At 39.5% G+C, this 27,367-nt stretch overlaps 2 protein-coding genes across 2 annotated transcripts in view; one reads left to right on the top strand and one right to left on the bottom strand.

The window, feature by feature from the left end:
* Positions 1-4,088: 4,088 nt before the first annotated feature.
* Positions 4,089-12,942, bottom strand: smyd4 (SET and MYND domain containing 4). Its single transcript, XM_037749697.1, has 10 exons — positions 12,703-12,942; positions 11,551-11,695; positions 10,342-10,431; positions 8,170-9,184; positions 6,863-7,108; positions 6,382-6,566; positions 6,128-6,269; positions 5,901-6,017; positions 4,450-4,573; positions 4,089-4,288 (listed from the first exon to the last, which is right to left on the bottom strand). Exons 1-10 carry the CDS (start codon positions 12,837-12,839, stop codon positions 4,165-4,167), a joined length of 2,325 nt encoding a protein of 774 aa, XP_037605625.1. The 5' UTR covers positions 12,840-12,942; the 3' UTR covers positions 4,089-4,164.
* Positions 12,943-14,497: 1,555 nt separating this feature from the next.
* The window catches only part of LOC119475716 (replication protein A 70 kDa DNA-binding subunit-like), a 49,181-nt gene continuing 36,311 nt past the window's right edge, over positions 14,498-27,367 (top strand). The window contains exons 1-7 of the mRNA XM_037748669.1: positions 14,498-14,646; positions 15,170-15,223; positions 16,007-16,085; positions 16,313-16,421; positions 16,519-16,610; positions 16,701-16,799; positions 26,070-26,376. Coding sequence (XP_037604597.1) covers positions 14,614-14,646; positions 15,170-15,223; positions 16,007-16,085; positions 16,313-16,421; positions 16,519-16,610; positions 16,701-16,799; positions 26,070-26,376 — 773 coding nt within the window. The 5' untranslated portion in view covers positions 14,498-14,613. The remainder of the gene's footprint in view (positions 14,647-15,169; positions 15,224-16,006; positions 16,086-16,312; positions 16,422-16,518; positions 16,611-16,700; positions 16,800-26,069; positions 26,377-27,367) is intronic.

The following is a 27,367-nucleotide window of genomic DNA, read 5'->3' as shown; positions in this document are numbered from 1 at the left end:
GCCTGTGTGAGAGATTGATGGGGATTTTATTTTTACATGAGCACCAGCCACATTACCATCGTCTGCATCATGTATCAGATGTCTTCCGCTGTGGAAAGATGGGCTGAAAGATCGAGGAGACAGACTGAAGGAACAAATCCACTTAAAGGCAGATGCAGACACTGGAGAGCTTGAGGGGGTCGGAGCGCTTAGAGAGAGGAAGTGAGGGGCTCATGTAACTATCTGGATGGGGGTATAGGCAAGAGGGGATTTTTTGAAGTTGAACATGAGACCCTCTAAAGGGGGTCTGAATGGGAGAATTTAAAGTGCAGGTTGATGGATAAGCGGTGAAAGGGAGGTCAATTGGATTGTTAATGTGTAAGTACTAAAATTTGAATAAATTATGACCACAAATGGCAACCCGAAAACTATTAAAGCTGTAAAAATATGACAAAGAACTTGAAGGTGAACAGTTTCAGCTCCACCGCATTGCTTGCCTTTTGGTTTTTAGTTTCAGGTTGTCCATAATGTAGTGTTTTAGAGCTTGACCTTTGTGCTCTATTGTGGCAATGATTTTAAAAATTGGGCATCTGCTCTTCAGTAATGCCTGAAAAACTAAACTCCAAAACAGGCAAGCAAGGGGGCACTCCACCAATTTTACTCATCAAGATCACTTTACTAGTCATGAAGAGTACCTGAAAGTACCTGTGAAAACAGTTGTATAATGTCTCTTGAGGGTCTGGAGGAGCTTTATCAGGTCCATTGTGCAACCTCCGGGTCTGAGAAGTGAAGCCGATGCTGAAGTGCCTTAAACTTGCAGGTATGAAACACAAGGCTTTCATCCAGGAGACTGCTGTTTGTGTCCCATGCGTTACGATTCACTCTCACTTTACAATCAGCTGATCGTTCATGTCCCGTTTTCACAACGTCAAGTCACTTTTCACTGTACAAATGTTGTAATTTTAAGCCCAACCATGTTGTTTTTTTCTAAACCTAACTAAGTGGTTTTGTTGTCTAAACCTAAGCAAGTGGTTTTGTTTAATTCACAACATTAAGCATGTGTCTGACAAAGTGTCGCTAGCGTGTTGAGATGCGAACGTGTTGGGTTATTATAGTTTGTAATCATTACATTTAAGGATACAAAATAGTAATTCCATACATCATCTCTCATTAGAAGTTGTAGAAGATGGCGATTTACCGTAGGAGCCACTGGTATCAAATGTGTGCCATGTGAGGACTTCACAGTGAGTCAGTGTGTTGGTCTTTTCTTTCACTTTACCGTTCCAGCCACACCTTCAGACTGAAGGTCGGAGTTCATTGTTATGGTTACCAGCTGTGTGTATAATTCATGCAGGAGTGGTTGTAATGTTGATGACTAACGGCTTACAGGAGACGAGATGAGTCAGGTCAACTCAGCTGTTAGTAACTCTGTCGGCCTGTGTTACAGATATTGACGCAGGCTTTGTTACAGAATACACACGCGACAGCTTTTTGTTTGTGGTCTGGCCAATTTTGATTGCATTATGTATAGCAAGACATCTGATAAGCCCGAGATCACAGCCACTGGAAATGGCCTCAAATGGCACTGGACAGTCCAATAAGGAAGCCTGTGATCTGATACTGCAGCAGCAAAGAGATGTCTGCAGGCGTACTCATGCTGGCTGTCTTTCTCTTTCTCATGCTCCTTTTATTTAGTTTGCCAGTGTTTTTCCTTTTGAACATAAGCTCACCTTTTCTCCTTGAGCTCCCGACTGATGTAGAAGCTTCAAAAAAAAGAGGAGCAAGCAAACAGAAATAACTCAGAAAACAGAAATGTGCAGTTTGTGTGACTTTAGAGGTTTTTCACATCAATAGTGTTTTATCAGAGAGGAATATTACTGGGTTTTAATATTTAAATACCATAGCTTTATTATCTCTAGGATTACTATGACAACTATGTTATTACTAGCTTTACATTAGGGGATGTTAAGCTACATTAGCAATCTCCTATGGTGTCTCATGTAAGCAATGTTATCTCTGGCTCTCCATTTGCAGATTTTAAGCTGCATCAGTGACTCTCCTGCTGTGAGAAGACATTATCTGACAGGTCATGTTAACATTAGGTTAATATACAGTAGCTCAGAGGACAAACTTTACAAAAAGTAGACGTGCTTAGGGTTTTCTAAGAGGGATTTGAGCGGGGAGTGGAATTACTATATCAGGTTCATTCGAATTTAAAATGCAGAGCGGCTACAGAATCTAAATCTGAGTTAGAGTTGCAATGATTAGTTGATCAACATCAAATTAATTGTCAACTATTTTGATAATCAATTAATCCTTTAAGTCAGTTTTTAAGCAAAATATGCCAAACAGTTGATGGTTCCAGTTCTCAAATTTGTCTTACAGGACATTATAGTAAATTGAATATTTCGGGGTGTTGAACTGATGGTCGCACAAAACAGGACATTATTATCTTAGATATTGTGATGGGCTTGTATCACTGTTTTCTGATGTTTTACACACCAAACGATTAATCGAGAAAATTATGTGCAGATTGTTAGTTGCAGCCCTAATCTCCGTTTTCTGAATGACCAATAAAAATGTGGTTGGAACAAGGCAAAAGTGAGCATGGCTCACATACTCCCGCTCACTGCTTGACCTCTATAAAGTAGGGCAAAATGTTTTGCCCTTTTGGAACTAATGGAATTAAAGGACATTAACTAATTAACTAATGGGCAGCCTGGACTTCTAACACCCAAAAGGCACAACTAGATCACCCTGTCAACCACCATACCAAATTTGAAGTTCCTAAATTAAATCGTTTTCTGAGTTCTACTCCGGAAACGAAATTGAAGTCGAAAAGAAATCACAGTTTTGGGCCAAAATGTCGAAGATTTTGGGCACCCTGGACTTCTAACCCCCAAAAGGCACAACTAGACCACACTGTCAACCATCCTACCAAATTTGAAGTTCCTTAGTTAAATAGTTTATGAGTTCTGCTCCGGAAACAAAAGTGTAACGAACGGAAGGACGGACACGCGGAGCGCTATATACCCCTGACTACGTTGTCGCGGTGGTATAATAATCCCTCTGATATTGTCTTATTCTTTTAGTCCCAGCAGTTCACGAATGGCTTTACTTTTTTGGGCCCTGAACCTGCGGCAACCTCATGTCCGCAATATTTAGCAGGAACCCGCCCTGTGGAGCCTTTTGGAGTTCATACACGACTCCATCAGCTGATTTCACCAGCTGCCTCTCCCCCTTAGTTTTTTGTCTTGACCTTGACTTTCTGCAAGTACGTACCCACGTCTGTCGGATTGGCTGCCCTCCAGATACTGTTGACGTCTAACTGGCAGATGCCTCACGAGTTCCAGCTGTGATCGAGATTTTATTGTCTTTGCTCAGCAGCAGGAGCTTTCACTCATCTCTGAAAACCAATGAACCTCTACAGCAGAGCTCCCAGTGATCGGACCCTTTAGTTTCTTGCTGTTTATTTGGCATATTAGCATTCATTCCTCATCCACCAGTTACATAGAACGTTACTAATTGATTATAAGTTGTGAGAGGAAAAACAACTCTTAATGCTTTAATAGGAATGACTCATAAAGACTTTTAATTTGAAAGTGTAAAGGTCTTGGAGGACATGGGGTGGGTACTGTAGGTTCAAGAGTCAGAGCTGCATTTTGCTTTCCGGCCATTGAAGCATGAAATTGAATTTGTCGGTGGATAACTGCTGCCACCTAAAGGTCAAAGGGCTACCTATACGTGTAAAGTAGCTGTGGGTATTTGCAGATTTCATAGATTGATTAATATGCTACAGTGTAAAACATTACTGTTTTTTTTTTGTTTCAAGCAAAAAGTCCACAATCATGAAAACTTTTACTTCTGTTTCATTTAGAGAAGTAACACAGTAAGTACCTGGTGGATACGTTGCCTCACACTGCAAGTCTACCACTGGAGCATGAAATTAGAATTATTGATGGATACGTTCTGACACTAAGAGGTCAGAGAGCCACAATCGACTGCGTGTATTTGGGAGTTGTGCAGACTCGCATGTCGACTTCTAAAACAGTAAAATATACACACACAAGTGCTTATAAATGTCTTAATGCATACAAAAACACAAGTCACACATTTTCACTGATTTTAATCACTTCAAAACTGTAAGAATATTGTGAAGATTTTGTCTCTTGTGTATATGTGAGACTACTCTTGTAGACAGTCCTCCATATCTTGCAGCTCCTGTAATTCGGGACAGAGAGGGCCACCGTGAAGGCACAGGAGTTGTCTGACCTTGGGGATGACAGAGAGGGCCAGGCCTCTGGCACCACTGGGAGAAGGAGAGGACAGACACACAGATATGTTATTTCTACAAATAATGTCAGTCAAAACAATAAAAGAGTGGAACAGTCGCACTGCGCATACACTTTTTAGCATCAGACATTGAAAACGGCACGCCCTGAAAATTTTCCCCCCGTACAACTCACTCACCCGTTGAAGTGTAGCTGAGCTAATTTGAAGAGTTGTCGACCCAATTCAATACTGTCTTCTCCGTACTGGGAGCAAATGGCTACGGCACTTCTCTCCAGATGGGAGGCAGCGTTATTCCAGTCACCTACAGGAAGAGCAGAAAAGAAAAAAAAAAATGTTCAAGGTCATAATGATTTATTTTGACACCCTGAGTATTGCGTTATTGGTTTTCTCGGCTTTAGCTACATATCTGAAATTAAACATGATACTATTAAGCTTTTTATCGGATTATCACAGCGTGTGGCCAATCATCACTGGGCTTGTTCAGTAGCTGTTAGTGCTACTCTTCTATTAATGTCTGCTACAGTACCAAGTTTTGATAAAAGTGTCAGGGGGATAATTTATTTATGACCTAAAAATAAGCCTTCCACAGCCACATTGTTGTCAGGGCCAATCAAATGTCTTGTCTGCTGAAAGTCACACAAAGTTAATGATGTTGCTTGATACAGTTTGTATATGTGTGTGTAACAAAAAACCCACTACAATCAATGTTACATTGGTATGAAAAGTTAATCAGCTCTTCCTTAACCCTTTAGTAGTTTTCTCTGCTGTTTGGTAGAGCGTTTGAGTTGCAGATATCTTGTTGAAAAATGAAATACTCAACTGACTGAGCATTCTGTTGAAGTATGTCTTGCCAAATAAAATCCCCAGAGTGCACTGGGCTTTTAGAGCCAGACCATAGACTGTATATATAAAGATGGACGACATGACAGCTCCCCAAAAGTGAAGATAAAACATCTGGATCACCCCCCTGGTGGCTGGCTGCAGAATAGGTCATAAATCCTGCCCCCTCCATGTTAGCGGATGGGAAATGGACAAAACTAAAAAGTCAGAGTACACATCAAATCATTTTTTCCCCAAAATAGGTAGTTCTTATCACGCTGATGCATCTTTATATACAGTCTATGAGCCAGAGCTTTTTAGGTGGCATCCTTCCAGGAAGTTAACGTTAACGTGCTCAACCAATCGATAGAGAGTCCATTAAAGCTGCAGTCGGTAACTTTGAGAAAATATGATGAAAAATATTTTTATAAAACGGTCACTATATCCTGATAGTAGTGCATGAAACAGATAATTTGTGAAAACAATCATGTTCCTCTTTGTCTTCCTAGTGCTCCTAATGGCATCTGCAAGATTTCACTGTGTCTGAAAAAAGCAACAACCAATCAGAGCCGAGCAGTCTCTGGGCAATGTCGAAACTCGCAAACTCCGATCAAATGAGAAAGTTTGTGACATAGCCTCCATGTTGAAAACAGTCGAGCCAAAAAAACAAGTACCGCCCACCAGCCGGGTCACAAACTTTCTCATTTTACAGCCGACTGCAGCTTTAATGGTAAAAGTGCATCTTTACCACATTAAACAGTAGGGGTGTATGAACCACAAAGCTCATCGTCGCGCATTATTATTCTCACCCATTGTAGCATACGCTCTAGCCGTGGCATCTTCGAGCTCCCCTTGTACCGGGTGTGTCACTGCAAGGAACAGTTCGGACTGACTCTGGGTCTTTCTCAGCAGCTTCAGGGCCTCATCTGACGGAGGGGGGAGCAGAAGAATAACAGATGTAACAAAGACCTTCTGAAACAATGACAATGACACATGTACTGTATCAGCATTTGAGATGTAGTTTTTTAACAACCACCTGGCCTCTCTCTTTCCATCAGCTCCACAGCCTTCTCCAGGTCAACCCTGATCTCCTGCAGCCTGTCGCTCACTTCAGATGAAGACATACGATGACCACAGGACGGCTGCGAACATAGAAATCCTCTCTCCTCGCTGCTTTTCTGAAAGTCATATAAAATGATCAAGATGGATCCGTAGTACGATAAATCTCGAGTAGTACAGTAATCATGTATAATAAAATATATATCCACAAAAACACTTAAGGACGCCTACTTTGAGAGATCCTTTGCACTTGCCACACAGAAATCCAGACCACCGCTGTCTGCCCTCTGAACCTTCCTCCTCTTCCTCCTGCTGCTGCTGCTGCAGGGTGCAGGCCTCACACTGACACAGGAAATAGTACTGTTCCTGCAGGAGACGCTGGCGTTCTTGGGTCGCCATCCTGCTACTGTGAGGACCTGAGGGAAGGTAGGATAGGAGTTGATAGCAGCAGTTAGTTATAACTCACAGAAGTAAAGTAACAGAGCAACACTGCTGGAAGCAATGACACACTAATTTCAGAGGAGAGTGCTGTAAATGTTGCACCAGGGCTCGGACAAAATGTCTATGTTAGTCTATGTCCAAACAGCATTTTTATCTAGACTATATGTAAGGTTCTGTTTTGCTATGCACCCTTGTATCTTATGAAATATGTCAGCACCCTATAAATCATTTTGCACTCATAGGACTTAGGCATAATTACTCATTTTCTCACCATAGCAGTGCAGGATCTCTTTTCCAGGAGTGATAGCTTTGGCTGCTCTGACAGTCACGGTGACTCCGCGGGCCGTGCTTCCGCACTCAGCCACACTCTCACCGACGTCTGCAGACAAACTGGTTCCAGTGCTGAACACCAGACTGGTGTTGGGACAACAGGAGTGATTCAGAAGACTGAGAGTTGGGAATATTGCCGTAGCAATACGGATTTCCCTGCTGGACTGCACTGGTGAGTTTGCAGCTCCTGAAAGTAAAAGGTCATTGTGTGATTAAAGAACATTCATAGCTGAAGTGGCAGTTATTAAAAATGCATAAATTGTTCTATAGTGGCTTGTACCACAGTTTAAGCATGGAGGCAATCACAATTAGTCAATCACCAGAAAATTAATCTACAACAGCTTAGATCAGTGGTTCCCAACCTATTTTCCTTGAAGTCCCCTTCTACCTGTATCTAAGAAAAGCTGAGGCCACCCGACATCATGATCAATAAAGTGATTCAGTGTATTAAACAAGTATTTTTTTATTAAATCTTTCTTTAATGAATATAACTCATCAGTTTTGTCAACATAACTAAATCAATGACGTCTTGACGGATTCGCCAAGCAAATGCAAATACATACTATGATATTTGCTTTGTAATGCCTTAAGTAAGTTAATATAATAGGGTTAGAGCCAAAATAGATTTTTGTTATTGTGGTTAAGAAAAATTTAATTTCTGGTGTTGTTAGATTGCTGCCAGACCGCCCCGTTAATACAGGTATGTGATCCCTTTGTGTGCGTCGAAAAGGGTCAAAAGACAGCAGTGAAAATGTTGTTTTTGAAAGGCTAAACGGCAACAAATATGGATTGAAGCAGAATATTTCATTAGATTTTGCTACTAAGTAGCAAAAAAAAAAATCTTTTTAGATAGTTTTATATCCAGACTTTTGTATAAATTATCCATTAAGTGTGTAAATATGATTTTAGTTATACATGAGCAAATCTAATTTTGACAACCTCAAAGCAGACGAATCCTGCTAAGGGGGGCCCGGACCCCAGGTTGGGAACCATTGGTTTAGATAAACGGTTAAAAGTAATTTTTAAGCAAAAATGCCCAAAATTCACTGGTTCCAACTTCTTAAGTGTCAATGTCTGTGGTTTTCTTAGTCTTCTATGATAAAAACTGAATACCTTTAAATTTTGGACACTAAAGATCAAAAGAGGGAACAAACTGTTTTCATGTTTCTGACTTCAAAATATAGATATAGTTTCATTGTGACAAAACTCAGTTTGAGGCAAGGTGATAACACTTGTGAAATCATTCACCTGTATCTTGCAGCGTGAGGATTGCCTGGGCGTTACACCTCAGCTGCAGGACGTGCCTCAGAACTGCACTTCCCAGCAGCCACAGCTCCGAGCTCCAATCTGCGATACCTCCCTGCTTGTCTGGTGGTTGGCCGTTCGCCCCTGAGGGTCTACTAAGGTCCCAAGATGTAGGTGGAGGTCCTGCCTTGCTGAGCTTCAGGTAGAGTGTCGCTACGGTAACCGCACACAGGAAACGCACACCGGGGCTGTGGTGATCCAGGTGGTGCCGTAAGTGAAACACGCTCGGGTAAGAGTCACCGTAGTATGAAGTACAAGGATCGGGTTGACGGGAATCACTGCACTCTCCGTTTGGACAGCTTGGCTCTGATTTTGCATGCTCGTCTCTGATTGGATCCCTGGCCATTTGGATGTTTTTTAACCCCGCCTTTAGTGTTACCCTCAGAGCGAGCTGTTCCATCACACCCATCGCCATCAGATCTGCTCCCAGTGGACACTCCCAGCGGTGATGTTCCTCCCAGGCGTCTCGCTGACAGGAAGTTGAACAGTATCGGCTGTAACTGCATCCCTTGCACGGCACGGGACACAGCGTTTCAGTCAAACACCTGTGACAGCGCCTGTGCTCCACTCCTAGCAACACTCCTCTCTCTGCATCCTGCCTCCCTCCCTTCCCTTTCACCTCCTCCATCCCTGGTATAAGGACACAGCTGTATGGCCTGTCATGAAGGATCACCTCCCCGGCTGCTATTCTCTCTGCAGCCACAAGGTGTCGACCTTTCTCCGGGCTGGAGCCAACAGCAGCTTGAGGACATATACCAAACTTCAGAGGTCCAGCAGATGCCCTGTTTACTCTGTCTGGATATATATGACTATTTGAGGCAGGATTGTGATGATCCTCTTTTGCCTTTTGACCTACAGAGAGGTGCTTGAGGCATTGTGTGCGACGGTCCTCCAGTTTGTGCAAGAGATGAGAGGGATAGCTGTTCTTTAGAGCTTTGTCAATGTCATCAAGGGATTCCTGAGAGGAAAAGAAAAGGAGTGTGAACCACTACAAAGATTGTAAGCAAAACATAAAGATAACTTATATAAGTCAGCATTTTAGCTTTAAGATGTCGAGACAAGTCTAGGACCGAGTACGGATCTAAACCTAAACCATCAGGCCATTAAACAGTCATCATCGGTCACTATAAGCGACTTAACTTAAAAGCAACACATTCTAACACCTAAAACTAAATGAAATGTTACGCTTTGAACACAGACAAAAGGGCTTTTTTTAGGTTTAGGCAACAAAACTACAACTTCTTTAGGTTTAGGCAACAAAAGGTTTTGGGAAAATATTGTGTTTTGGCTTAAAATAACTACGTTTCAAAAGTGAAAGTGAAACTTAACACTTATCAAAAGTGACAACTACACATTGTTTGTTTCACACGGGATGCCAACTCCGGTATACTGGGTGATAACACTGTGTTTTGTGTCCCATCCATCACCCCCACCCTCCAACCCTCATGGAATTCATGCTGTCTTCTGCTCCTGTCATAATTACTATGGTCACTAGAGGTCGCTGTCGTGTTCTTTTATAACTTCTTTCAGTGATCTACCATGTGAATAGATGATAAAACCTACTATTGGGTGTAGTAGGCCCCTATTGACCCATATCTATGGTGCGACTGATAACGCCTATTTAATAGCCTGACAACATCGGTTGACCAGGAGAAGCAAACCTGAGAAGGCTAAGAAAGGAATGATAAAGCCATTCCTGTGAGACACTGCTTCCCGACCACACTGTCTGCAGACAGACTGGGGTCAGAGCTAAATGTCTTTCCTCCAATCATATAAACCAAGTTAGTGAATAATGCACTTTAATGTCAATGATACATAAATGATAAAACTGTTTCCCATAAATCCTGAGACATTATTATCAAATCACTTATTTCTGTGCTCTTGCAAATCCCCTGCTATTTGTGTGGACTAAACAGCATGTTAAACAAGTCAGGATAAAATAGGATAACTTTCCCCCCTGCAGGATCAAATTGATGACACAATGGTGACACAATCTGTTAGATGTCTACAGGCCTGTTTTCATTCCACAAATAAGAAGCAGAACTGGTTTAAACAGGTTTCAATGATGCCACAAGTACAACACCATCTCATTATTTAATTGCTGAAGATGATCACCTGGTAGTGCTGCAGATGGTAGAGCGCAGCAGAGCGGTTGGCGTAGCACAGAGACAGCTGCTCCGAACTTCGAGGTGCAAAACATATGCCCTGTCAAGACAAGAGACAGAGAGCTGGATGTTGATGCTTATTAATTAGGACTTTAAGGCATACTGCAATATAAAATCACATTATTTTTTTACACTACTGTTCTCAAAATAAAAAAAAAACAACTATATTTACAGTACATCTGATTTAATATTATTTTCATCAGATTTTTACATTATATTATATAGGGGTGTAAGAAAATATTGATACACATGAGTATCGCGATATTATGTTTTGCGATCCTGTATCAATTCTCCAAAATGCTCTATCGATTTTTAATTAATCTCTTAAAAATCCGACGGCCCGTCAGCGGACCCGGCCGCTGTTCTGTCTTTCGGAGGTTGTAGCGAGCTCAGTCTTAAAGCTAGAGTGACGATACTGGCATAATATGAAACTAGATAACTTATTGCATGTCGTGAAAAACGCTAAATAACGCTCGAAAATTACGCAACATTTCGGTGAGGAAAAACTGGCATGGCCATTTTCAAAGGGGTCCCTTGACCTCTGACCTCAATACATGTGAATGAAAATGGGTTCTATGGGTACCCACAAGTCTCCCCTTTAAAGACATGCACACTTTATGATAATCACGTGCAATTATGAGCAAAAACCGTGTCGTTTTTTGCATGCAGTACAAAAGTTTGTTATTTTCACCTATTCTAAAATGGTATATTTGAATATTTCTGCATACTGGGGTCACTTAAACAGTCTTGGAATGGCATAAGCTATGTTTGACTGGAAAGCTGAGACTCTTATGGATCCAATGAGTCCAAATGTATTCATGTGTGATGATGTTAGTCCCCATAATAGCCATTTCACATAGTGACTGTTTTTTACTCAGATTTTATACATATGGTGTGTCTTTATGCTATGACAGTTTTCCTAAAATAAGATTTGAAAAAAAATCGCAATATATCGCCTTGCTTACAGTATCGCAATATATTGAATCTTTACTCCTGTATCATGATACGTATTGTATCACCAGATATATACCTAATATTATAGCTATAGCCATAATATAATGGAATGGAATAGTGGCCTGGTTATAATCCAATGTTTCATTGTAGTGTCATTGACGTTTCTATTTTTTGGCTCATATGGATCAACAGAATAATACTTCACCTTTGAATAGTGCAGAGAGGCTGCAGTGTAGTCCTTGGTCTTGAAGCTGGAGTTGCCTGTCTCTCTGTATTTGGCTGCTTGCTCTGCATCCTTCTGCACAGAGTGTCCTGCGGAGATCGACTGCACCAAGTCCAGATCATCTTGGCTATGAAACAGAAATGAAGACCAATTACAGACAGTGCCTCTGTGTTCAAAATGTTCCCCAGCCCCTTACCAAAAAAAAGTTTATTCAAATGAGTACACTTCTTTAAACTTAAAATAAGAGTATACTTTCAGTTTACTTTTTATGTACTTATCAGATATATACACTTAACAAAAGTATACTTGGCTCATAATGACAAGTATACAGAAAAGTCTAAGTATACTTGGCTTTTACTGGCAGGTATACAGAAAAGTCTAAGTATACTTGGCTCATAATGACAAGTATACAGAAAAGTCTAAGTATACTTGGCTTATACTGACAAGTATAAAGAAAATTCTAAGTATACTTGGCTTATACTGACAAGTATACAGAAAAGTCTAAGTATACTTGGCTTTTACTGGCAGGTATACAGAAAAGTCTAAGTATACTTGGCTTATACTGACAAGTATACAGAAAAGTCTAAGTATACTTGGCTTATACTGATAAGTATAAAGAAAATTCTAAGTATACTTGGCCTATACTGACAAGTATACAGAAAAGTCTAAGTATACTTGGCTTATACTGACAAGTATAAAGAAAATTCTAAGTATACTTGGCCTATACTGACAAGTATACAGAAAAGTCTAGGTATACTTGGCTTATAGGCCTACTTGTACTTAATCTTTTGATCGAGATATACTTGAGAAAAGTATAATGAAGTATTCTTGCCTTACAGGACTACAGAAAGGTATACTTGGCTTGTAGTTGTGCTTACTTTTCATAGAGTAGTCTATTAAAGTGTGTAAGCAGGAAGCTGGGGGTCTACTATATTCCTAAACAAGTCTGTAATCCTATGTTCACTTTAGCCCAAGCGAAGTGAATAAAGACTATGTAAATAAGCTCATGTAGTCCAATCAAATAAAAGTCAATGCCTCCAAATGGTTGATCAAAATCAATCAGATAGAAGCTGGACTGGACACCCACATGCACCAAACTACAGCAGTAGCATTAAGCTATCTAACAGCACTCACGTTGTCAGAGTTAGGGCGCATTTGAAAACATCATCTACTTCAAGCAGGGATGTAAACTTCTCCTGTAGCTCGGGGCCGAGTCTGGTCCACTTCTGTGCAACGTGATCTTGCCACCGGACGCACGGAAGATCCATCATGAACTACAAATAAACCACATGGGCACCGGAGAGACTGTTCTCGGTTTGTTTTGAGTCCGTTTCACGCAGACCGAGGACCACGCTGTCAAGCTGTTAGTGGATGTAATGGGAGTTTCCGTCCACAACCTTCAAAATAAAACACGTACTATCCAAACCCACTGATGTCCAAGGAAAAGTTAGTCATCTAAGGCTATTATATACACTTTATGGGCTATACCTATTAGAACTAGGTATTCAAATACCTATTAAAACTAAAATCTCCATAATGCATTATTATAAAGACGACAACAAGACTGTTTCCTCGGGTCGTGGAAAGCTGACATTTTTGGGGATTGATTTTGACAAGGGTTCAACTATGGACGTTTTTATTGGACTTTATTAGTTGTAACCCACAGAAGACATTCCACAAATGTGTACCATGATCTGCAAATATTTCACTATCCACAAACATGCAGCGGTACCAATTGGATGTGACTTTACACAACACAAATACCAAAATACAGGGAGATTTGCAAATACGCATAACTTACTCTGTACATATGTATTTTAAGGTTTACATGTAAAGAGATATTTACACATTTGTGCATCTATTTCGCATTTGCAGATCGCTTCCTGTGGATTTATGGGCCACATTACATTTGTAACTTGACTTCTGTTTGTTTACAGAATTTTGTCCGATTGGTACCGCAGCACATCTGTAGATAATAGTTATAATCCACAGAAGACAATTCACAAATATGTACCATGATCTGCAAATATTTCACTATCCACAAACATGCAGCGGTACCAATTGGATGTGACTTTACACAACACAAATACCAAAATACAGGGAGATTTGCAAATACGCATAACTTACTCTGTACATATGTATTTTAAGGTTTACATGTAAAAGAGATATTTACGCATTTGTGCATCTATTTCGCATTTGCAGATCGCTTCCTGTGGATTTATGGGCCACATTACATTTGTAACTTTCCTTCTGTTTGTTTACAGAATTTTGTCCGATTGGTACCGCAGCACATCTGTAGATAATAGTTGTAATCCACAGAAGACAATTCACAAATATGCACCATGATCTGCAAATATTTCACTAACCACAAACGTATATTTGTATTTGTGTTGTGTAAAGTCACATCCACAAAAATACAGGGCGATTTGCAAAAACACATAACTTACTCTGTAAATACGTATTTTAAGGTTTACTTGTAAAGTGATAAACACACATTTGTGCATCTATTTCTACACATGGAATGCTATTTGCGCATTTGCAGATGCTCCCTGTGCATTTGTGGGCCATGTGACATTTGCAACTTCCCTCCTGTTTGTTTACGTAATTTTATCCAATTGGTACCGCTGCATGTTTGTGGATAGTGAAATATTTGCAGATCATGGTACACATTTGTGGAATGTCTTCTGTGGGTCACAACTAATAAAGTCCAATAAAAACTTCCATATGCAACTATTATTCACATTGATGAGTATCGTAACTGTTAATAACAATCCCAGATGTTCATGTATCATTTACTTTACGCTTTTGACTTTTAACTTTCCAATTTTTACACTAAGAATCTGGCACATCATGTCTGCCTTGCTAGTTTACTCTTTTATTTTGAAGGCATAAATGGGGCCATATCCGGTAACGTTCGTGTTGTATTCATTCCTAAAATCCCGTTTGGTCTCGCGATAATTCCCATACCTTTAACTTGTCTACGCATGAGAAACAAGAAAGGCAAAAGTCAGCTTGCTTTTAGTAGAACTACTTTAACCGGAGGACATGAGTGTAAAACTCACACAGGGGGCAATTGAAGTAAGCATGAATATTACTATAACTGAATTACTGTTATTAAATACCAGCCTCGAGCTATCTGTATTTAGCAACGTAGCTCTGTTAGCTGCAGCTGTTAGCACTGTGAGCTAACGAGATTTAGTTTCATAGCTGAATCTACAATAACAATAATATTAGCATTAACAGGCCACATTGTTGACACTTTGCGGTTGTTTAATCATAAATTTACATGTTAATGGAGTGAAATAAATGCAGGCGTGCTTCATTTATTAACATATTGACAATGCATGACTTGGGTGGACTGAAGTCTTACTATTTGGCCAATTCTTTCCAAACATGTGGGCTCCAGAGAGTTGTTGGAGACAACAGGGTGTCTGATCCAGTATTGCTGCTTTCCTGCTTGGGGCGGTGCAAAAATAATTGCCATTTCATTAATCTCCAGTTGATATTGGACTGTAACTTTGCATTAGTAACATGGTGATGTGATGGGACAGGATGGGGCCAGGCAGCAGTAGATGCTAACAAGTCTTTTATTGTCTTCTAGGCCCTTTTCAGTGACTCACAGGTGGTGGACAATAATCTTGTGCTGCAGCTGCTGGTAAGTACATTCAGTTTAGAGTCCACTTGACCAACCAATCCAGCTATATTGTATTTTTTTTTTTTTTTCCCATTGTTAATAAAAAAAAAATCCAAAAGTGATCAATTAAGTAATACAATAAAAGTGAAAAAGAAGAAGATTATTATTGTTAATAATACTTTGATTATTGTTCTGTGTACACAGGGTGGTTGATTTAATAAGTCCTACGATACCATACAACTTTATTGTCAGTTTGCACAGAAATTTATTTTGCACCCATAGTACAGCTCAGTTTGAGGAAAAAGTACACATACAATAGACATACTGTAACCATAGACAGACAGACAAGTAAGACCCATCAGACAAAAAACAAAACACTTCACAATTATTCACACATAACCCATTCAAAAAATTATCATCTGTCCTTTGGATTTACACGTCCTTAACTGCACATTAATTATTATTTAGCAACAAGATGGACTGATGGACAAAAGCGTTCTTTAGCCTGATGCGGTTAAATGTAGGAACTCTGAATCGCCTCTTGGGAGGACAGAAGTTGATATTCCCCATTTAAAACATGTAAGGGATCAGAAGAGATGCTGTTGTCTGAGCATACTCTTGTTGTGAGCTGCTTGGAAGGAGGCTGTCACAGGTTGGCCAATGATCTTCGCGCAGCTTTTGATTTGGCTATAAAGTTTAACGCATGGAACTGTCAAATGTCAAGTATTGAGCATGATGATCCTGAGACTGTAAACCTTTGTTGTTTTGCTTATAAAATCCTTTTCTACCCACTGTGTTTGTCAGAACATCCGTGATGTCAGTAATGGCACAACTATACCCAGGTACCGGCTCAAGATGAGTGATGGTCAGCACTTCTGGTCTTGTGAGTATCTTGCAGTAGACACAAAACTGTGGGTTTGGTATTTTGGCAGCAACAAATATGTTAAATCCAACAAGGGTAATATCATGAATTACAAGGTACAAATGTAGAGCCAAGCAAAATGTATACCTCAGAAGATAATCAAGACAAGTACCAGTGACCAATAAATCTGTTGAATAATATTTTTTTTAGATGTACATGAATATATTTGTGTGTGTTTGTGTACGTAGCCTTTGTGTTGGGCACACAGTTAAACAATCTCCCACAAGAAAACCTCCTGGTACCTAACTGTGTGTGTATGGTGAAGAAGACCACCAAAAACACATTGTCAGATGGAAGGTATGTGTTTTCATTTTCATTGTCTTTCTTCCCGTTCCCTTCTCTCAATTGGTTTGCTGGATGTAATCCCCTTGGGCTTATTGTAACTTTCTTCCAGGCATGTGATGATTGTGTTGGACATGGAGATATTGCGATCTGCAGAGGAAACTGGAGGGGTTATTGGAAATCCCACTCCATATAATCCAGCTGGTATGATTCTTTTAAGATGCACATGCTTGAAGTTAGAAATGGTAATAAAAAGTTTCTGCAGGTCCCACATGGTGTTTGTTCAATTTACAGGTAAGACGCCATCTCCACAGAAGTCTTTCTCAAATACCTTTGTCCCATCATCCCTTCCATCTGCTGCAGTACCTGGACCCTCCTACAAGAGCAACAGCAGTGAGTGTCATATCAAAGATTTTGTATATGATTTCATGCTTCTGTATATATAATTCTCTTGTCCTCTCCATCAGGCCAATAAATAGGCGTTATCAGTCACTATAAGCACCATAAATAGATCCAACAATAGGTTTTATCATCTATTCACATGGTAGATCACCGACAGAAGGTATAAAAGAAGATGACAGCGACCTCTGCTTTTAAGTTTCACTTTTACAGCATAATAGGCATAGTAAACCTCTAATGACCCACATCTATGGTGCTTATAGCGGCCAATAACGCCTTTTTAATGGCCTGATAATAGTCGAATCAGTTGCGCAGCCATCATTACACATAAATACTATAACAATTTTGACAATTATCAGTGCCATGATCATGATAAACCTGCTGTTTTATTACCTTATAGCAGTTTTTGTCAACCAGGACAAATTTAACAGAATCTCTGAAATATGATATATGATATATAGTATGTATATTGCTCGTTGATCCTTGTTTATCAGTCACTTACATGGCAGAAGTAGCTTTTCGTGTTGTTGACTTCTGGGGTGACCATATTCCAAACCAATTGTGGGACAAAGAGTATGTTTGTGTAGGACAATGTGGGACACGTTACCAATGCTGAAAGGTAGTCTAAAATGTTGTTATAATTTCTATCTAACTTAAATACAAATCATTTCTATTCTGCCCTTTACCTCGTAACATCTCTATACTTTTCCTGAATGCATCCAAAGATCAGCACGTCACTTTTTGAGCCGCACAATTCTTGTGAGACTCACATGTACAGTGTCGCTTCAATGAAATTGAAAAATACCTGGCAAATTTTGCAAAATACTCAGAGAATCGCCTCCCACCGGCTTCACCCACTTATAAATAGTTTCACAGTCTTTCTTGTAGCTGCAGTTCTTTTTCTTTGTGGTAGTTTATAGCATATTTTGCCTAAATGTGCATAGCTTGTGACTTTGTGATGACTCACAATTTTCCCCTGTTGGGCATAGCGTAGCACAGACGGTGACAGGTTAACCTGCACTTGACTCATGTGTGTGCAGTTTGATTGACAGCAAACACAACGCCGTGATGGCAGCCTTCCCTGCTTTCTTCACAGCCATTGGATGATTGCCAGATTTTAGTAACAAATGTGGACAAATGGGATTAGCGTTGAGCAGTATCATATTTTGCCGTGAAGAGGTGATGCATTCTGAGCATATTCCCCATCTAGAACACAAGGAGCAGCAAGTCTCCACTTATTTTATCCAATATTTTCTGCAGCCAACAAATTGGATGAATGTAACTTGTATCTCTCAAGCACACACTTATTGATTACTACACTGACATTCTAGATATAGCAAGAATATACAACAGCTGAAGCTTTTGCTTTGCATGTACAAGAGAGCATCATGAGGCTGATACAGACAGACACAGAGTTTGGTATAGCTATCAGTCATTTAGGTTTAAAAAAACAACAAAAAACTCTATTCTGAGTAGGAGAAATGGAGTGTTGACAGTGGTACTAAAAATAATATATGTGGATGCTTTCCCAAGCCACTGCATGCAAGGCAGAATAAATCATTTTTAAACGCAACAAAACAATGCACCCAGAGGCCCTCGAGCTCTCTGTTCATGATATTACATGTCATATGGATTGATACTACTCATTTGCTGCGCAGATTACAGCAATTACATACCTCACTAATACAAACAAGTTCTAATTTCTTCATTTAGCAAAGTTAGATGCACTGAGCAATGAGCATTGGGGCTTTGCTCAAGCTGAATACAGTTTTGTTGTCCAGAAGTCACAGAATTGATTCTTAATTCTGAAGTTATGCGGAAGGAACTCTTGAAATGTAGTGCTTATAGAGGACCAAACCGTATAATAGTAAGAAGAATGGGAAGCAAGTAGGGGTAATTTTCAAGTAATGACTAATTCAACATCATTTTGGACTAAAATGTTAGCTTCTCGGTTAGATGATGACTTACTGTCTTTCTTGTAAACAACACTCTGCATGTCAGAGTTCATTCTTTTTTTCAGATCTTAACAAATTAACATATTTTGTTGATTGTTTACATCAGTCATTATCAGCTGTGTTTTCAGAATAACCGGACATTTTAGGAGTTGGTGAGGTTGTTGTTAGAGAACATGTGAATAATTTGACAAACTCTCATCTGACCAGCAGAGGGAGCCATGTACCCTTTGAGAGAAGAGTGCTGATGTGTGATTTGCAGTCCTCTCACTGTTTTTTTCTCCTCAATGCTGTTGTTCTGCAGCCATAATTGTGGACCAATTTTGGACTTTGTTGTTCAGTTTTCATCTCATTTACCATACCACACTTTAACCAGCAGTATGGACTAAAATTTAAATCCTGGTTTTCATTCCTGTTGATATTCATAGCACTTAAACCTGCAGTAGGCAGAATGTTTTTGGCATCATTCGGCAAAAATTCCATAATAACCTTTCAGCATATTATAATTCAAGTGTTCTTATTGAGCGTTCCTATTGGCTGTTCTCCGGCTGGTGGTGCGATGCTTGGTATTTCTTCAACTGATCTCAACATGGCTGCCGGGTCACAAACTTTCTCATTTTACAGCTAAACAGTGCACTACAAGATGATTCTGAAAACATTTGAGTCAAGAAATAGACATTACATTAACAGAATATTAATTCATATTTGATCAACGCTGCCTAGTTTGACCGTTTAATCGGAGTTTGCAAGTGATTGACAGCTGCTCAGAGACGGCAGGCTCCAGCTCGACTCTGATTGGTTGTTTTCCTCCGGTCTGTGAAATCCTGCAGATGTCATTAGGAGCACCGGAGGACACAGAGGCACATGATTTTTTTTCAGATTACCTGTCTCATGCACTACTGTTAGGATATAGTATTTTATAAAAATAACTTTTCTTAATCATATTTGCTCCAATTCTACCCACTGCTGCTTTAAGTGTCCAAAGTCTGAGCGTAAGTTCAGGATTAGATGAAACTGGATCATAAGGCACAGCGTGGTTTTCAACCAGTTGAAGGTAGCTACTGCTGTTCTCAAACGAATGGAAGACTGCAGGTCCTTAAACTCTGGTGCCCTATTTTCATATCACATTGTGCACTTTTATCATATTTACTGCTCAGCTATCAGAGCGGGAAACTATCTTGCCCACTGGCCACTGCGGCTGGTGGAATCCATAACTCACACCTTTCACTGTTTTACCGCCAACCTTTTATTTATAACCGAATAGGACCTCCAAATGATGGTTGGTTTTCTGCCAAAAATGGCTGGTGCCATGCCTAAAGTAGCCTGTGTTTTATTGGATCTTCTTTTATTATCTTAGTCTTTGTTTCACTCACTTGTTTTATACCACCAACTGCTCTCAGTATCGGCATTGATTTTGTTATGTGGCAGAAAACATACCCAATAGTCCTCCTCAGTGGAGGATGTAGGTATGTGGGTGGATAATGAGTGCTTGGTATATATTGTGTGTTTGTGCCCGTGTAGGTGTGTGTCTATATGTGTGTGTGTGTTGTGACTGAGGGAGCCTGTGTGGGCCGATGGCTCCTCCAGTTCATGGCTTCATGAATATGGTGTTGTGGACTGAATCCCCTCGTAGCGATGCACAGACGGAGAGAGAGAGAGAGAAAGAGAGTCAACTAATTTGACTGAGCAAAGACGAGGCTCTGCATTAAGTAGTTCATCTTACTCCTTCCTCGTTCTTACATCCTTTTGAATCGTGTTACCTCAGAGATCCCGGCAGATACAGAAAACCCGCTGCTCTATTTAATTGTTCTTTTGATGAAATGGTCCTCTTTACAGCCAAAAACAAGCCGCATGCGTAAAGTCTTTTCTCCTACTGAATGTTTATGATTACCTTTCAGTGGTTTTGTGAATTGCATTTTCAATAAGTCGATACATTTGCGTGCATTCACAAGATTAGCTAAGTGCAACACATGAAGTGTTTCCAATGAGCTGTGGGTAATGTAATGACTGGCTAGCCTGCTGTTTTATTAGCGGCTTCTGGGGTCATTTTTAAGAAATGGCTACTACTCGTGACGCACAGCATCTCCACTGCCGGATGCCTGCTGCTCCAATCGCACTTATAGATCTATATCAGGGCATGATAGAAATAACACCAATAGGCAAATAAATGTGTTTATGGTTAAAAGAATAGAACAGACAAGTGGGCGCAATCAAATCATAAATTGTTCTATGAAAGGCTGCAGGTACAGTAAGTCCATCCCATTCAGGCTCAAGGTGGATATTACAGGACTAATAATAACTACAACTGTGCAGCTCTTTAGGACAAACATTATTCCTGAATGAGCAGAGATACACTTGGAGCAGAAAACGAGAAAATTAACATCTTTGGCTGATGAAAATGCAGTTTGTTATGATCCATTTGTGATTTAGATTAAACACATCTAATCATTTTTATTTTCTGGATAAACGTGGGCAAATTTTACGTTGGTGCAATTATGCAACAATATTGCTGTTTCTACAGCAGGTCAACCGTCCGCTCCTTTGCTGTCCCATCAGATCAGCTGAACAGACTCTGATTTAAATGCCGCTGCTGTCCGGCAAAGAAAAACTTCCACAGAAGGATTCACCTATGGTTCCTTGCGCCTCGTCTTCTCCGAGACATATCATCCTTGATGATGACCTTGATTAATTTCCAGGTCAAGGGCCAGAGGACGGGGCTGCGAGGACAGAAGAAAGCATAATTAGCTGAATGGAAAGCACTTCCTATCAGCTCCAGGCGTTCTGCTCTCTAGTTAAACCTGACCTCTGACATCCTCCGAGTGGGAGGATGGGGTCAGAGAACATATTTTTCTCTGGTTTCAGTAGAGTTTGAAGGAATAATTTCAATGTTTTCAGCATTTATTATTGTTTTGGGCGTGCCTTGTATGCTCTATCAGCCACAAGCGACAACATTGTACTCTCTCAGTTAAAAATACATCAAAATTTGAGTTATAATATTAATATTCTGTAGCACTTCATAATAACCATCATTTGTAAATGGTAAATTGATAGTTAATTAAACTTAGTTAATAGTTATTTTACTGTTAACGAATAATTCAATGATAGTTAATGTTTACTAATCTTTAGTAATAGTATAATTTATTATTTTAACAGTTTACTGTTGTACACATAGCATTTTATATACTATATACAGTATATAAGTATCTGTTAATGATTAAGATATTATTTGTAAACCTTAAATACATTGTAAAAAATATATAAACATTACATAGATCGATATTTGTAACACTTTGTTAATGGTTAATAATTAGTTTGTGAACTGTCTATAAATATTATTTGGATGGCTATTATAAAGTTCCAACTGATGATTATAATACCTTGTTAAATGGTTAATAAATACTTTGTAAAGCATTTATAAACATTATTTAGATAGATGGTTAATTTATTAATGATTAATAATAGGGTTCAGGGTCCATCTATCTATGTAATGTTTATATATGTTTTACAAACTATTTCTTAAAAGTTTACAAATCATTTGGTAATTATTAAATACTTAACATAGTGTATAAAATGCTATAATGTGTGCAACAATAAACTGTTAATAAATACTTTACTAATGTAATCAGAATGTAATTATCGTCTCCTATCAGCTGTGACAATATATAATTCATTTCATATTACACAAACTAATAATAAAATAACAGACATTATAGCATTACTAATAATTAGTAAACATTATTAATTATTGTTTCATTGTTTTTTAACAGTAAATTAACTATTAACTAAGTTTAATTAACTATCAATTTACCCTTTATAAATGATGGTTATTATAAAGTGTTACCGAATATTCAGAAATGATTAAAAAAAAAAAGTCCTTCAGCATTACAGTAGGTGTAGAGCCAAAGGTCATGACGCAGTAGTTACCGACGGATCTGTGTTCTCATTTAAATATTCATCAGCAGCAACCCTTGAAATAGACTGCCTTCAAACTGCTTCGCAGATCATATTTAAAATTCCAAAAAGAAATCTGCAATTGCTGAAGTGCAGTTAAAAAAGAAATATTCATTATTCATCACTAACCATTCTCTGCAGGTTTCCTTTGTCCTCACAACTCATTCCCTCTTCTCCTCTCTCTCTCTTATAAACACACACACACTTTTACACACTCGCCTTCTTACTCACTTTCTCTATTTATCGCCTTTTTCTTGTCTATATAGTTCTCATTTTCTCTCTTCCTTTAGTATCTTCACCACCAAGCACCCTCCACAAACAGAGGCTGTTGAATACGTTAGTGGCATACGTATTAGGACTCTGCACTGATCTTAATCACAAAAAATGAGGATCCTTGACAAACCTCGATGCCCCTCTCTTTGCTCTGTACTTCACCCCCACCACCACCACCACCCATCCACGCCTATCATCTCCTCTTCTCTTCTTTCACTACCAGCTTCTTCCCTCTAAACACTCCACCCGGATTGCGTGTGTATGAATATTGATGTTAATTACCCCTCGCCTGAAAATAGCTGTTCAGTCTGTGATTTCCCCGAGGAATTTGCTCATGACGCACACACACATACACACACACTTGATTACACTACACACCCGCAAAGGAGGGTATCATAGAGGTGAGTATTTGTTGTGCTCCAGAACAGGAGCTTATATCAGGGGAGTGGTCTCTGTGGAATTACATCTTTTTATCCCTGACAATTCCTCCCTCAAATGCTGTTCCTCAATATGGCACATTCATACCAAAATGAGGCGTTGCGTAAAATGTATTTTATCTAGCCTGAATCACTGCTGGGGATGGGGCTGATGCGACTGCATTGTGGGAGGTGAGAATAGCAGCTTGTGATTCTGTGGGCCGGTCCGAACTGTTCAAGTTTTCTGGCATTGTCATTTGTAAAAGAATGTAAAAGCTGATCAGTTGTTTTAGAAACAAAGGGAACATATTCTTAACTTTTTTAAGTAACTGTGGTTTTTGTTTTGTATGTGAGATTTTTAGGGCTGTCAATCGATTTAAAATATTTAATCGCATGATTGTCCATAGTTGATCATGATTAATCGCACATTTTTTACATGTTCAAAATGTACCTTAAAGGGAGATTTGTCAAGTATTTAATACTCTTATCAACATGGGAGTGGGCAAATATGATTGTTTTATGTAAATGTATGTATATATTTTATTATTGGAAATCAATTAACAACACAAAACTATGACATAATGTCCAGAAACCCTCACAGGTACTGCATTTATCCTAAAAAATATGCTCAAATCATAACATGGCAAACTGCAGCCCAACAGGCAACAACAGCCGTCAGTGTGTCAGTGTTCTGACTTGACTATGACTTTCTCCAAACTGCATGTGATTATCATAAAGTGGGCATGTCTGTAAAGGGGAGACTCGTGGGTACCCATAGAACCCGTTTTCATTCACATATCTTGAGGTCAAAGGTCAAGGTGCCCCTTTTAAAAATGACCATGCTAGTTTTTCCTCGCCAAAATGTGATTCACTATCTTCATTCTAGCTTTAAAACTGAGCTCACTACAACCTAAAAATCACAAGTCGCGTTAATGCGCTAAAGAAATTAGTGGCGTCAAATCAAATTTGCATCAACGCCTTATCGTGTTAACTTTGACAGCCCTAGATATTTCATATTAGGTCTCAGTTGATTAAGTGCACACCTAACCATGACAGAAATAATATCAGCATAGTAATTAAACTTAACACGAGGACTGCATTCTATGTAATCAAAAGAAAAATCTCAGCTTGACTGATTAGACCTTAGGTTTAGTATTACACAGAAGCATCTGTGTGAAGCAACCTATAACCTAAGAGCTTCTTCGTTCATTCTACTGCCTATTTAAAATAATAATACCTTTTTTTAAAAAGCGTAATACCCTCTAAACTCTGTCTTTCACTCTGACTCAAACTAAATATAAAATGGTCACAAATTATGAATGTGGTTAAGACTAGTATTTACAAATTTGCGCCTGGTGTCTTGAGTGATACTCTGATAACTAATCCTAATTATTCTTTTTTTTTATGACTGAAAGGCATAAGTACAGTAATTATGAAATTAATAATTGATTGGCAGTCTTACCCAGGAAGAAAAACACAGTTTCATTCATTGGCACAAGCTGATGTTAACAGGGAAATGAGTAACTCCACGGGGAGATCTGTGGGGAGAGTTTAACTTTCTCAGGCAGTTTATCATTTTGGCAGCTGCTCACATGATCAGATAGCAGTACCACTAATGTTTTATAATCGCTGAAATATGGTTTTAGGGTGTTTAATTAAGTTTGTACGGCCTAATGGTATACTGGTAGGTGCTTTACCAGTTAAGTATCAGTTTCGGCAAATTAATTTGTCTACCTCAACTACTGTTCTTGATAGGTTTTGCGTGTGCTTTGAGGTAATAAGTATCTCACAATGTTTGAACTTCTATAAAGTCAATGATGAAAATTATTGATTGAACTTTCGAAGGTCAAGATGCATCGTGGGTAATGTAGACACCAAGTTTGGACAAGGAAGAATAATGCTAAATTCACACTAGAGTAGAGGCGAAGTGCGGCCTGCGGTGAGCTGCCATGCAATGTCTATGAAATTCTGTGGCGAAGTGCGGCCAAAGAGTACCCGCAGCTTATCAGTAAACGGGTGTTGTGACTCCTCTGACATGTTAACCTATGTTACGAAGAATCTATTCCCCCATGAAACACATGAACACGCCTCCCGGACGCTTAAAAATGTAATTATTGCGGCAAGCTGCACTTCGCCGCTGCCTAGTGTTAAATTCGGCATAATATGTGGACAAAAAAAGACAATATCTCTGGTTCTGCTGCATCGGTATTGATACTTTTTTTTTCTTGTCCGACAATGTTATAGGGCAATGCTAAATCACTGGAGTATTATAAGTGTTTGGTTCTCTGACCAGTTCTCACTAAAATGGTGTTGCCGTATCTATACACATTAGCACAGATGGTTTAATTGTAGGGCTGCAGCTCACAAGCATTACCATTAATCCAGTCATCATTACCAAAATGATTTCTTTTTAAGCAAATCGTCTTAAAAATGTCAGAAAACCGTGAAAAAAGCCCATCACAATTTGCCAGAGCCGAAGGCAACATCTTTGCTGTGCTTGTTTTGCTCAACAAATAGTCCAAAACCCAAAGATGTTTAATTTACAATGAAAAAATACCGATAAATAGTTAAATAAATCAACAAATGTACTAATCTTTCATTACTATTAAGTTGCCATCTTGTAAATTTGGCGTACTCCTATACAGTAAGTATCTCAATTTGTTTCCCTGCAGCCTTTTCTTCTCACCGAGGCCAAGGAAGTGGTTTTGTGGGAAAGTCACCCCTGAAAGCTTCACCCATAAAGGGCTCACCAATGAAGGCCTCACCCATGTGGGCCTCACCCATGAATGCTTCACCCATGAAGGCCTCGCCCATGAATACTTCACCCATGAAGGCCTCACCTATGAAGGCCTCACCAATGAAAGGTTCACCCATGAAAGGTTCACCCATGAAGTTTTCACCAATGAAGGGTGCCAGCTCTTCTCCAAGTTCTTCAACAAAAGTGATTCCTATTGCAAGCCTCAACCCCTACCAAAGCAAGTAAGTTCAAGTGTGTGTGTCCCATTTCTGCATGTGCTTGCTTTCAGATACATGTATGGTGTCTGCAAAATTCTATAAACACAACTTATAACTTCTCTAGTGGATAGTTATAAAGCACCGAACCTGACTTGCATGTAGTTCCTCCTAAATTCTAAGCAAGTCTCATTCCTCTTGTGCTCGTTCATCAGCGGAGCTATTTCCTCTCGTGCTGCGACTCCGCTTCCCTGTTTGCTGCCATTTCTGAGTAGGCCTTTGGGGCATGTTTGAGTGTGCGTATGTGTGCTTGTGCATGCATCCAGTTTTTCTATATCAATGCGTGTGCGTGTGTGTGTGAATTTGTGTGTGTGCATGTTAGTCAGCCCATCCGCATGGAAATGAAATGACCAATCTGAAAGGGACATTTTTAACGACAGGTACTGCTGGGTCTTTATGGTCTGCTGCTGAGGTTTTGATTCTGTTATTTGGCCTGGTGGAGATTTGGCCAAACTCGTTTTTTCTTTCCCCCCCTTCCCTTCCTCTCACAATTTCTTTTCCTCCTCTGGGGTTCAATTTTCCTGCTGTTTTTTTCCCTCTCTTACTTCTTATCGTTTCATTTGGCTTACGTCTCCGTCTCTGACCTTACAGTTGGCCACAAAAAGACAAGAGCGCAGTATAGCAGGATGTAGTTGTCCAGATTGGAGTAAAGGTACCCTGTCAACTCTCTCTCCGTGTACGGGCTCTGATAACGTAGCCCTGTTTGAAATTGCAAGCTGTAAAGATAACTGTGCCTCTAGGTGTTGTAATAAACTGATGACTGTTCTAACTTTGAAGTTGGGGAGTACCTACAGTGAGTAAAACAGATGACTTCAGCAGCTGTGGTTCTGCTACATATGTTTGTGTGAGATGAGGAGTGCGGGTGCGTGTGACACAAAGTGTTATACAGTAGATTATATAGGGATGCTGTGTATGTTCACATGGTCTTTTACGGCCATTAGCATGGCTTTCTCATCCC

Source organism: Sebastes umbrosus, chromosome 17 (assembly GCF_015220745.1).
Source record: "Sebastes umbrosus isolate fSebUmb1 chromosome 17, fSebUmb1.pri, whole genome shotgun sequence".
Taxonomy (NCBI): Eukaryota; Metazoa; Chordata; class Actinopteri; order Perciformes; family Sebastidae; genus Sebastes; species Sebastes umbrosus.
This window is presented reverse-complemented; position numbering and strand designations above follow the sequence as displayed.